Raw genomic sequence first — 12765 nt, forward strand, 5'->3', positions numbered from 1 at the left:
TAACCGGAAGGTTGTGAGTTCAAACCCCCGAGCTGACAAGGTACAAATCTGTCGTTCTGCCCCTGAACAGGCAGTTAACCCACTGTTCCCAGGCCGTCATTGAAAATAAGAATTTGTTCTTAACTGACTTGCCTGGTTAAATAAAGGTAAAATAAAAAATCTCAATGTTACTTTTCACACTTATCAATAAAAGTTAATGTACTTGCCTACTGTCTAAATTTGAGAACTCTTCCCACTTTCTTCCCTTCATCACATTGACAGGTTGTTTTACAGTTAGAAGCATCAATCTATTAACTCAAGTGTTACTGTATTTTATCTTCCGATTCAGCTTTGACTCTGTTCTTGCTTGCACGTGTTCTCTGCTCGTTTTCTTTCTGAAAAGTACTGGCTGGGTGGCGGGTGTTTTTTTGTGTGTTTTTTCTAAAGTACAAAATGGTGGTAATGATGTGTGTCGGATCTCTGGAGTACTCAAGGTACAGCCTTGTTATCTCCTCTGGCAGACAGACAGACAGCGAGAGATAGAGATAGGAACCTTTTGTTGCTTAAGTACAGATAGGAACCTTTTGTTGATGGGGTGCTGTTGGGGTTCTGTTGTGGTGGGGAAGACACAATCGGTTCACGCAAACAAATGGCTGAGATCGTTATCTGTTTATTGCTCTTTAACCTCAGCTTTCACTACTGTGGGTGTAGGTGGGTGTGTCTATTAGATAAGGGCCGTTTAGGGCGATTGCATTGCAATGCCCTCGGGTCTAGGTTAAGTACCACACAAGATACAGAGAGATGTATGGTTGTTGTGGTGTGTTCATGCTCTCATCTTCCCTCTTCTCCCTCTCCCTCTTTCTCTCTAGGTACTGGTCCTATCCATATGAACAGTGTCCAGTGTTTGGGGACAGAGAAGTCTATTCTAGACTGTTACTTCCAAGATGTCCCTCTCTGGACGTTTAAACACACCCAGGATGCCTCAGTACGCTGCAACATCCCCAAGCTTGGCCTGGACAGCACGGTTAGAGCACACACACATTCACACACACACACCTTTACATTATATAATTAAGCAATAAGACCATGTTCTGTTATAATCTCCACTCGGCACAGCCAGAAGAGGACTGGCCGCCCCTCAGAGCCTGGTTCCAGTCTAGGTTTTTACCTAGGTTCCGGCCTTTTCAGGGAGGTTTTCCTAGCCACGGTGCTTCTACATCTGCATTGCTTGCTGCTTGGGGTTTTAGGCTGGGTTTCTGTACAGCACTTTGAGACATCGGCTGATGTAAAAATGACTTTATAAATACATTTGATTGATTGAGGGGGTGTGGTATATAGCCAATATACCAGTGCCTACCACAAACCCCTGAGGTGCCATATTGCTATTATAAACTGGTTACGAGTGTAATCAGAGCAGTAAAAATACATGTCTTGTCATACCCGTGGTTTACGGTCTGATATACCTCGGCTGTCAGCCAATCAGCATTCAGGGCTCGAACCACCCAGTTTATAATACCAATTTAATTATTATAGAGTCATTAGATATTTATAATTATGAACATCTGACTTGCGAAACATACAGGTTGAGAAAATACTGAATTGAAATGTATTTTTCTCCCTCCTCCTTCTTCTCCTCCCTCCTCCTTCCTCATACTACCCTAGGTGCGATTGGCGGGGGGCAGGGAGCCAGGTGAGGGGCGTGTGGAGGTACTGATGGATGTAGGGGGTCGTAAGAGATGGGGGTCAGTCTGCAGTGAGAACTGGGGGATCAACGAAGCCATGGTGGTCTGTAGACAGCTGGGTCTGGGGTTCGCATCCCGAGCACACCAGGTACGGAAACACACCTATGAAACCCTATTCCCTGTATAATGCACAACTTCTGGACAGAGCCCATTGTGGGAATATGGTGCCATTTCACCCCTAGAGTACACCCTGACTCCCACAATTCACCCATCAACTCACGGTGTCCCTGAGTCCTCAAATCTGAAAAATCACCGGTTGGCTGAAATACTCAGTAATACTTTCTGAGTCACATATGTAGGAACTTCTTCAAGACTGTTGGAAAACCATTCCTCATGAATCTAGTTGAGAGAATTCCAAGAGTGTGCAAAGCTGTCATCAAGGCAAAGGGTGCTATTTTGAAAAATCCAAAAGATAGAATATATTTTGATTTGTTTAACACTTTTTTGGTCACCACATGATCCCATGTGTTATTTCATAGTTCTGATGTCTTCACTACTATTCTACAATGTAGAAAAGAGTAAAATAAAGAAAATCCCTTGAATGAGTAGGTGTGTCTTTTGACTGGTACTGTGTAAATGTATATGTATATATATATACAGTTGAAGTCGGAAGTTTACATACACTTATGTTGGAGTCATTAAAACTCATTTTTCAACCACTCCACAAACGTCTTGTTAACCAACTATAGTTTTGGCAAGTTGGTTAGGACATCTACTTTGTGCATGACACAAGTAATTCATTTTTTTTCTTTAAAGACAGATTATTTCACTTATAACTCACTCTTATCACAATTCCAGTGGGTCAGAAGTTTACATACACTAAGTTGACTGTGCCTTTAAACAGCTTGGAAAATTCCAGAAAATTACGTAATAGCTTTAGAAGCTTCTCATAGGCTAATTGACATCATTTGAGTCAATTGGAGGTGTACCTGTGGATGTATTTCAAGGCCTACCTTCAAACTCAGTGCCTCTTTGCTTGACATCATGGGAAAATCAAAAGGAATCAACAAAGTCAAGGTATTGGAGTGGCCATCACAAAGCCCTGACCTCAAACTTTAAGAAAATGTGTGGCCAGAACTGAAAAGCATGTGCAAGCAAGGAGGCCTACAAACCTGACACTGTTACACCAGCTCTGTAAGGAGGAATGGGCCAAAATTCACCCGACCTATTGTGGGAAGCTTGTGGAAGGCTAATCGAAATGTTTGACCCAAGTTAAACAATTTAAAGGAAACGCTACCAAATACTAACTGCGTGTATGTAAACTTCTGACCCACTGGGAATGTGATGAAAGGAATAAAAGCTGAAATAAATCATTCTCTCTGCCATCATTCTGCCGTTTCACATTCTTAAAATAAAGTGGTGATCGTAGCTGACCCAAGGCAGGGAATTTTTACTCGGATTAAATGTAAGGAATTGTGAAAAACTGAGTTTGAATGTATTTGGCTTACCTTAGCCAAATACATTTAAAATCAGTTTTTCACAATACTCAGAGTAAAAATTCCCTATGTTAGGTCAGTTAGGATCACCACTTTACATTCCGGGTAGCCTTCCACAAGCTTCCCATAATAATAACTTCCCATAATACATTTTGGCCCGTTCCTCCTGACAGACCTGGTGTAACTGAGTCAGGTTAATACGGCCTTGCTCACACACGCTTTTTCAGTTCTGCCCACAAATTTTCTAAGGGATTGAGGTCAGGGCTTTGTGATGGCCACTCCAATAGCTTGACTTTGTTGTCCTTAAGCCATTTTGCCACAACTTTGGAAGTATGCTTGGTGTCATTGTCCATTTGGAAGACCCATTTGCGACCAAGCTTTAACTTCCTGTCTGATGTCTTGAGATGTTGCTTCAATATATCCACATAATTTTCCTGCCTCATGATGCCATCTATTTTGTGAAGTGCACCAGTCCCTCTTGCAGCAAAGCATACCCACAACATGATGCTGCCACCCCTGTGCTTCACGGTTGGGATGGTGTTCTTCGGCTTGCAAGCCTCCCCCTTTTCATCCAAACATAATGATGGTCATTATGACCAAACAGTTCTATTTTTGTTTCATCAGACCAGAGCACATTTCTCCAAAAAGTACGATCTATGTCCTCATGTGCAGTTGCAAACCGTTGTCTGTCTTTTTTATGGCGGTTTTGGAGCAGTGGCTTCTTCCTTGCTGAGCGGCCTTTCAAGTTATGTTGATATAGGACTTGCTTTACGTGGATATAGATACTGTTTACCTGTTTCCTCCAGCATCTTCAGAAGGTCCTCTGCTGTTGTTCTGGGATGGATTTGCACTTCTCGCACCAAAGTACGTTCATCTCTAGGAGACAGAACGTGTCTCCTTCCTGAGCGGTATGATGGCTGTGTGGTCCCATGGAGTTTATACTTGCATACTATTGTTTGTACAGATGAACGTGGTACCTTCAGGTGTTTGGAAATTGCTCCCAAGGATGAACCAGACTTGTGGAGGTCTTGGCTGATTTCTTTTGATTTTCCCATGATGTCAAGCAAAGAGGCACAGAGTTTGAAGGTAGGCCTTGAAATACATCCACAGGCACACCTCCAATTGACTCAAATGATGTCAATTAGCCTATCAGAAGCTTCTAAAGCCATGACATCATTTCCTGGAATTTTCCAAGCTGTTTAAAGGCACAGTCAACTTAGTGTATGTAAACTTCTGGCCCACTGGAATTGTGATACAGTGAGTTATAAGTTAAATAATCTGTCTGTAAACAATTGTTGGAAAAATGAATTGTGTCATGCACAAAGCAGATGTCCTAACCGACTTGCCAAAACTTTAGTTTGTTAACAAGAAATATGAGGAGTGGTTGAAAATCAAATTTCCAACTCCAACCTAAGTGTATGTAAATGCCCGACTTCAACTGTATATACATATATACATATGTATATATGAATGCATTATGATTGAATGTATAATGCATGTACAGTCTAATGCCTTACAATAATCCTTTGTAACACTCGCTTTATTTTGTCATAACGTAACTGACTTGCAGACCTACCGCCATTTCCACAGCTGACCGTCACCTGACCATTCAGCAGCTAAATACTGTACAGTGCTAAATGACTGTATCTACCCATACCCCAAGGGGAAGTGTGTGTTAATTGTGTGTGCGCTTGTGTGTGTGTCAGTCTGCATTATGTTTATACAAAAGCTAGTCTGTGAGTGGATGGGTGGTGCAGGAAAAATCTCAACTATCCATAAATACATTATTTTTAAATATACATATCTACAGTACATCTACAGTACAGAGGGTATTTAGGAAAGGGATGTGTGCCAATAGTTGAAATCCCCATGAAGTCGAACAAAAAACTCTCAAAAAGCATTTCTTTCAATTCTCAGGATGACGGAGGAAAGAAAAGTAATGTACAAAAGTTAAACATTCTCTCTCTCTCTAGGAGACGTGGTACTGGGCTGGGGATCGTAACGCAGCAGAGTTGGTGTTAAGTGGAACCCACTGTGTTGGAACTGAGCTGTCAATCCAACAGTGTCGCCGTAACAACCATATACACTGTCCCCGAGGGGGTGGGACTAATGCTGCAGGGGTCACCTGTTCAGAGAGTGAGTCATTATCAAAGCACACCTGTCCACCTGGCTAGCTCTCTTCAACTGTGTAATCTTAACAGATCCTGCCAATGGTTCTGTTCAAATGTCAAGAAATGGGTGAAAACGGTTTGAAACTGAAGTACCTGAACTCCAATATTAGCACTTATTTTCAGTCTTCCGCTTGAAAAAGTTTTCTCCTGTTTGCTTTCTGAATGTGAACTTGGTTTTTGGTCATCTCTGATTAAGCTTTAACCCTCCCCTTCCCTTATTGGCCCTTGACCTATTGTTTCCTGTAATACCTGATTTACCTTTCATCCCTGACCCCCATACATGCCTAAATTACCCCAAACCACTCACCCCTCTCCTCTGCCCCCTAGCTGCCCCTGACCTGGTACTAGATGCCCAACTGGTTCAGGAGACAGTTTACCTAGAGGACCGACCCCTACACCTGCTGACCTGTGCCAACGAGGAGAACTGTCTGTCATCCTCCGCTGCCAGAATGAACTGGCCCTACGGACACCGCCGCCTGCTACGATTCTCCTCCAGGATTATGAACATGGGACGGGCCGACTTCAGACCTAGGGCTACCAGAGAGTCTTGGACATGGCACGCATGTCATAGGTAAGAGGTGTTGTGGGAGTTGTAGTTTTATGATGTCTATATGATTTGTGGTAGTTGCAGCCTTTGGCATAATAAACATGATACAGGCTGACTTTCGACCTAGGGCTACCAGGGTGTATTGGACATGGCACCAGTGTCACAGGTATTTTTTGGGGGGTCAGGGGCTTTGTAGTTCTAGAAATTTTAGTTTTAGGTATTGTACTTGTCCTGTTTCACATCATGAAGGGATTGTGGTAGTTGTAGTTTTACAATGCCTTGCCATATACTTAGTAGTAGCTGGAAAATTCTATTGCAATACTTGTGATGAGCTATATTACTATATCACTGTACTCTATGGATGGGATGTGGTTGACCTCTATGAAGGGGATGTGGTAGACCTCTATGAAGGGGATGTGGTTGACCTCTATGGATGGGATGTGGTTGATCACTATGCATGTGATGTGGTAGACCTCTATGAAGGGGATGTGGTTGAACTCTATGAAGGGGATGTGGTTGACCTCTATGAAGTGGATGTGTTTGACCTCTATGAAGAGGATGTGGTAGACCTCTATGGATGTGATGTGGTAGACCTCTATGGATGGGATGTGTTTGACCTCTATGAAGGGGATGTGTTTGACCTCTATGAAGGGGATGTGTTTGACCTCTATGAAGGGGATGTGGTAGACCTCTATGGATGGGATGTGTTTGACCTCTATGGATGGGATGTGTTTGATCTCTATGGATGGGATGTGGTAGACCTCTATGAAGGGGATGTGGTAGACCTCTATGGATGGGACGTGTTTGACCTCTATGGATGTGATGTGGTAGACCTCTATGGATGGGATGTGGTTGACTTCTATGGATGGGATGTGGTAGACCTCTATGGATAGGAAGTGTTTGAGCTCTATGGATGGGATGTGTTTGACCTCTATGGATGGGATGTGTTTGACCTCTATGGGTGTGATGTGGTTGACTTCTATGGATGGGATGTGGTTGACCTCTATGGATGGGATGTGGAAGACCTCTATGAAGGGGATGTGTTTGACTTCTATGGATGGGATGTGGTTGACCTATATGGAAGGGATGTGTTTGACCTCTATGGATGGGATGTGTTTGACTTCTATGGATGGGATGTGGTTGACCTCTATGAAGGGGATGTGGTAGACCTCTATGGATGTGATGTGGTTGACCTCTATGGATGTGATGTGGTTGACCTCTATGAAGGGGATGTGGTAGACCTCTATGGATGGGATGTGTTTGACCTCTATGAAGAGGATGTGGTAGACCTCTGAGGATGTGATGTGGTTGACCTCTATGAAGGGGATGTGGTAGACCTCTATGGATGGGAAGTGTTTGATCTCTATGGATGGGATGTGTTTGACTTCTATGGATGGGATGTGGTTGACCTATATGGAAGGGATGTGGTTGACCTATATGGAAGGGATGTGTTTGACCTCTATGGATGGGATGTGTTTTACTTCTATGGATGGGATGTGGTTGACCTCTATGAAGGGGATGTGGTAGACCTCTATGGATGTGATGTGGTTGACCTCTATGGATGTGATGTGGTTGACCTCTATGAAGGGGATGTGGTAGACCTCTATGGATGGGATGTGTTTGACCTCTGTGGATGGATGTGTTTGACCTCTATGAAGGGGATGTGGTAGACCTCTATGGATGGGATGTGTTTGACCTCTATGAAGAGGATGTGTTTGACCTCTATGGATGGGATGTGTTTGACCTCTATGGATGGGATGTGTTTGACCTCTATGGGTGTGATGTGGTTGACTTCTATGGATGGGATGTGGTTGACCTCTATGGATGGGATGTGGAAGACCTCTATGAAGGGGATGTGTTTGACTTATATGGATGGGATGTGGTTGACCTATATGGAAGGGATGTGTTTGACCTCTGTGGATGGGATGTGGATGACTTCTATGCATGGGATGTGGTTGAGTTCTATGAAGGGGATGTGGTAGACCTCTATGGATGTGATGTGTTTGACCTCTATGGATGTGATGTGGTTGACCTCTAAGGAGGTGATGTGGTTGACCTCTATGAAGGGGATGTGGTAGACCTCTATGGATGGGATGTGTTTGACCTCTATGGATGGGATGTGTTTGACTTCTATGAAGAGGATGTGGTAGACCTCTATGGATGTGATGTGGTTGACCTCTATGAAGGGGATGTGGTTGACCTCTATGAAGGGGATGTGTTTGACTTCTATGGATGGGATGTGGTTGACCTCTATGGATGGGATGTGTTTGACCTCTATGGATGGGATATGTTTGACCTCTATGAAGAGGATGTGGTAGACCTCTATGGAAGGGATGTGGTTGACTTCTATGGATGGGATGTGGTTGACCTCAATGAAGGGGATGTGGTAGACCTCTATGGATGGGATGTAGTTGACTTCTATGGATGGGATGTGATTGACCTCTATGAAGGGGATGTGGTAGACCTCTATGGATGGGATGTGTTTGACCTCTGTGGATGGGATGTGTTTGACCTCTATGAAGAGGATGTGGTAGACCTCTGAGGATGTGATGTGGTTGACCTCTATGAAGGGGATGTGGTAGACCTCTATTGATGGGATGTGGTTGACCTCTATGAAGGGGATGTGGTAGACCTTTATGGATGGGATGTGTTTGACCTCTATGGATGTGATGTGGTAGACCTCTATGAAGGGGATGTGGTAGACCTCTATGGATGTGATGTGGTCAACCTCTATGAAGGGGATGTGGTAGATCTCTATGGATGGGATGTGGTTGAACTTTATGAAAGGGATGTGGTTGACCTTTATGGATGTGATGTGACAGACCTCTGTGAAGGGGATGTGTTTGACCTCTATGAAGGGGATGTGGTAGACCTCTATGGATGTGATTTGGTAGACCTCTATGGATGTGATGTGGTAGACCTTTATGGATGGGATGTGGTTGACCTTTATGGAGGAGATGTGGTAGACCTCTATGGATGTGATGTGGTTGACCTCTATGAAGGGGATGTGGTATACCTCTATGGATGGGATGTGGTTGACCTCTATGGATGTGATATGCTTGACCTCTATGAAGGGGATGTGGTAGATCTCTATGGATGGGATGTGGTTGACCTTTATGAAAGGGATGTGGTTGACCTTTATGGATGTGATGTGACAGACCTTTGTGAAGGGGATGTGTTTGACCTCTATGAAGGGGATGTGGTAGACCTCTATGGATGTGATTTGGTAGACCTCTATGGATGTGATGTGGTCGACCTCTATGAAGGGGATGTGGTAGATCTCTATGGATGGGATGTGGTTGAACTTTATGAAAGGGATGTGGTTGACCTTTATGGATGTGATGTGACAGACCTCTGTGAAGGGGATGTGTTTGACCTCTATGAAGGGGATGTGGTAGACCTCTATGGATGTGATTTGGTAGACCTCTATGGATGTGATGTGGTAGACTTCTATGGATGTGATTTGGTAGACCTCTATGGATGTGATGTGGTAGACTTCTATGGATGAGATGTGGTAGACCTCTATGGATGTGATGTGGTTGACCTTTATGAAGGGGATGTGGGTGACCGCTATGAAGGGGATGTGGTTGACCTCTATGAGAGGGATGTGGATGACCTTTATGAAGGGGATGTGGTTGACCTCTATAAAGGGGATGTGGTTGATCTCTATAAAGGGGATGTGGTTGACCTCTATGAAGGGGATGTGGTTGACCTTTATGAAGGGGATGTGGTTGACCTCCATGAAGGGGAGTTGGTTGACCTTTATGAAAGGGATGTGGTTGACCTTTATGAAGGGGCTGTGGTTGACCTTTATGAAGGGGATGTGGTTGACCTTTATGAAGGAGATGTGGTTGACCTTTATGAAGGGGATGTGGTTGACCTCTATAAAGGGGATGTGGTTGACCTTTATGAAAGGGATGTGGTTGACCTTTATGAAGGGGCTGTGGTTGACCTTTATGAAGGAGATGTGGTTGACCTTTATGAAGGGGATGTGGTTGACCTCTATAAAGGGGATGTGGTTGACCTTTATGAAGGGGATGTGGTTGACCTTTATGAAGGGGATGTGGTTTACTTCTATGAGGGGGGTGTGATTGACCTCTATGAAAGGGATATGGTTGACCTTTATGAAGGGGATGTGGTTGACCTTCATGAAATGGATGTGGTTGACCTTCATGAAGGGGCTGTGGTTGACCTTTATGAGGGGGATGCGGTTGACCTCTATGAAAGGGATGTGGTTGACCTCTAGGAAGCGGATGTGGTTGACCTTTATGAAACAGATGTGGTTGACCTTTATGAAGGGGATGTGGTTGACCTTTATGAAGGGGATGTGGTTGACCTCCCTGAAGGGATGTGGCTGACCTCTATGAAGGGGATGTGGTTGATACAGTTACATATGGGGATATCATTATTTATGATATATTGTACCGTATTGTTTTCACAAAAGCATAGTATTATATTTGCACTAGTTTTCTGTACCTGCACCAAAAAGCCACTATTTTTCCTTCATAGCTCCTTCATAATTTGTTTTCAGCACTTTTCTTTTCTCATGGCTCTCTCTTGTCCCTCTGCAGCAGACATATGGTGAGCAATATGTTTGGAACATTGAATCGCAATAAAATCACAATATCAAATCGCAATACATATAGAATTGTGAGAATCGCAATACATATAGAATTGTGAGAATCGCAATACATATCGTATCGGAACGTAAGTATAGTGATACAATTGTATCGTGGCAATTCCCAGCTCTTGTCACGTTCAGACCTTTATTTCCTTTGTTTTGTCATTATTTAGTATGGTCAGGGCGTGAGTTGGGGTGGGCAGTCTGTTTTTCTATGATTTGGGGATTTCTATGTTTCGTCCTAGTATGGTTCTCAATCAGAGGCAGGTGTCATGAGTTGTCTCTGATTGAGAATCATACTTAGGTAGCCTGGGTTTCACTGTTTGTTTGTGGGTGTTTGTTTCCTGTGTCAGTGTTTGTGCCACACGGGACTGTTTTGGGTTTTTGTTAGTTTCACATTTATTGTTTTTGTATTTCAGTCGTGTTCATGTGTAGTATTTCTTATTAAAAGAACCATGGACACTTACCACGCTGCATATTGGTCCTCCGATCCTTCTCGCCTCTCCTCTTCGGAAGAAGAGGAGGAAATCCCTTATAGCTCTATATAATATGTAGGAGTTAGGGAGTTTTCACATATTCCTTTATGATCTGTATTCTGGGGTATTAGGTAGCCTGATCCATGCTATAAACCCTGGCTGAAATTAATCCTGGACCTGCGTGAGTAGCGGGTCCAAGATCCACGACCAGAGTACCAGGTAGATAGAGCGAGTCGTGTGGAACTTTTTGCCTGTTGTAAACAAGCTGGCTTGCTCATGTCATGTAGAATGTACGTCTCGCAAATCACATTCAGAAAAAGTTACAGTGGGGAGAACAAGTATTTGATACACTGCCAATTATGCAGGTTATGCAGGTTTTCCTACTTACAAAGCATGTAGAGGTCTGCAATTTTTATCATAGGTACACTTTAACTGTGAGAGACAGAATCTAAAACAAAAATCCAGAAAATCACATTGTATGATTTTAAGTAATTCATTTGCATTTTATTGCATGACATAAGTATTTGATACATTAGAAAAGCAGAACCTAATATTTGGTACAGAAACCTTTGTTTGCAATTACAGAGATCATACGTTTCCTGTAGTTCTTGACCAGGTTTGCACACACTGCAGCAGGGATTTTTTGCCCACTCTTCCAGATTTTCTATTGGGTTCAGGTCTGGAGACTGGCTAGGCCACTCCAGGACTTTGAGATGCTTCTTACGGAGCCACTCCTTAGTTGCCCTGGCTGTGTGTTTCGGGTCGCTGTCATGCTGGAAGACCCAGCCACGACCCATCGTCAATGCTCTTACTGAGGGAAGGAGGTTGTTGGCCAAGATCTCGCGATACATGGCCCCATCCATCCTCCCCTCAATACGGTGCAGTCGTCCTGTCCCCTTTGCAGAAAAGCATCCCAAAAGAATGATGTTTCCCCCTCCATGCTTCACGGCTGGAATGGTGTTCTTGGGGTTGTACTCATCCTTCTTCTTCCCCCAAACACAGCGAGTGGAGTTTAGACCAAAAAGCTCTATTTTGGTCTCATCAGACCACATGACCTTCTCCCATTCCTACTCTGGATCATTCAGATGGTCATTGGCAAACTTCAGATGGGCCTGGACATGCGCTGGATTGAGCATGACGGCGTAGTGTGTTACCAATGGTTTTATTTGAGACTCTGGTCCCAGCTCTCTTCAGGTCATTGACCAGGTCCTGCCTTGTAGTTCTGGCCTGATCCCTCACCTTCCTCATGATCATTGATGCCCCACGAGGTGAGATCTTGCATGGAGCCCCAGACCAATGGTGATTGACCGTCATCTTGAACTCCTTCAATTTTCTAATAATTGCGCCAACAGTTGTTGCCTTCTCACCAAGCTGCTTGCCTATTGTCCTGTAGCCCATCCCAGCCTTGTGCAGGTCTACAATTTTCTCCCTGATGTCCTTACACAGCTCTCTGGTCTTGGTCATTGTGGAGAGGTTGGAGTCTGTTTGATTGAGTGTGTGGACAGGTGTCTTTTATACAAGTAACGAGTTCAAACAGGAGGAATTCTTATAAAAAAAACTAACAGGTCTGTGAGAGCCGGAATTCTTACTGGTTGGTAGGTGATCAAATACTCAAATAAAATGCAAATTAATTACTTAAAAATCATACAATGTGATTTTCTGGATTTTTGCTTTAGATTCCGTCTCTCACAGTTGAAGTGTACCTACGAAAAAAATTACAGACCTCTACATGCTTTGTAAGTAGGAAAACCTGCAAAATTGGCAGTGTATCAAATACTTGTTCTCCCCACTGT

General features: G+C 43.7%; 1 protein-coding gene across 2 annotated transcripts in view; it reads left to right on the forward strand.

Annotated features, from left to right (window-relative positions):
• The window catches only part of loxl4 (lysyl oxidase-like 4), a 57240-nt gene that overhangs the window by 32376 nt on the left and 12099 nt on the right, over window positions 1–12765 (forward strand). For both annotated transcript variants that reach the window (XM_021580870.2, XM_036960340.1), the window contains 4 exons: window positions 849–1003; window positions 1642–1809; window positions 5131–5293; window positions 5656–5899. In XM_021580870.2, coding sequence (XP_021436545.2) covers window positions 849–1003; window positions 1642–1809; window positions 5131–5293; window positions 5656–5899 — 730 coding nt within the window. The remainder of the gene's footprint in view (window positions 1–848; window positions 1004–1641; window positions 1810–5130; window positions 5294–5655; window positions 5900–12765) is intronic.

The sequence above is a fragment of the Oncorhynchus mykiss genome, chromosome 23 (genome assembly GCF_013265735.2).
Source record: "Oncorhynchus mykiss isolate Arlee chromosome 23, USDA_OmykA_1.1, whole genome shotgun sequence".
Lineage (NCBI taxonomy): Eukaryota > Metazoa > Chordata > Actinopteri > Salmoniformes > Salmonidae > Oncorhynchus > Oncorhynchus mykiss.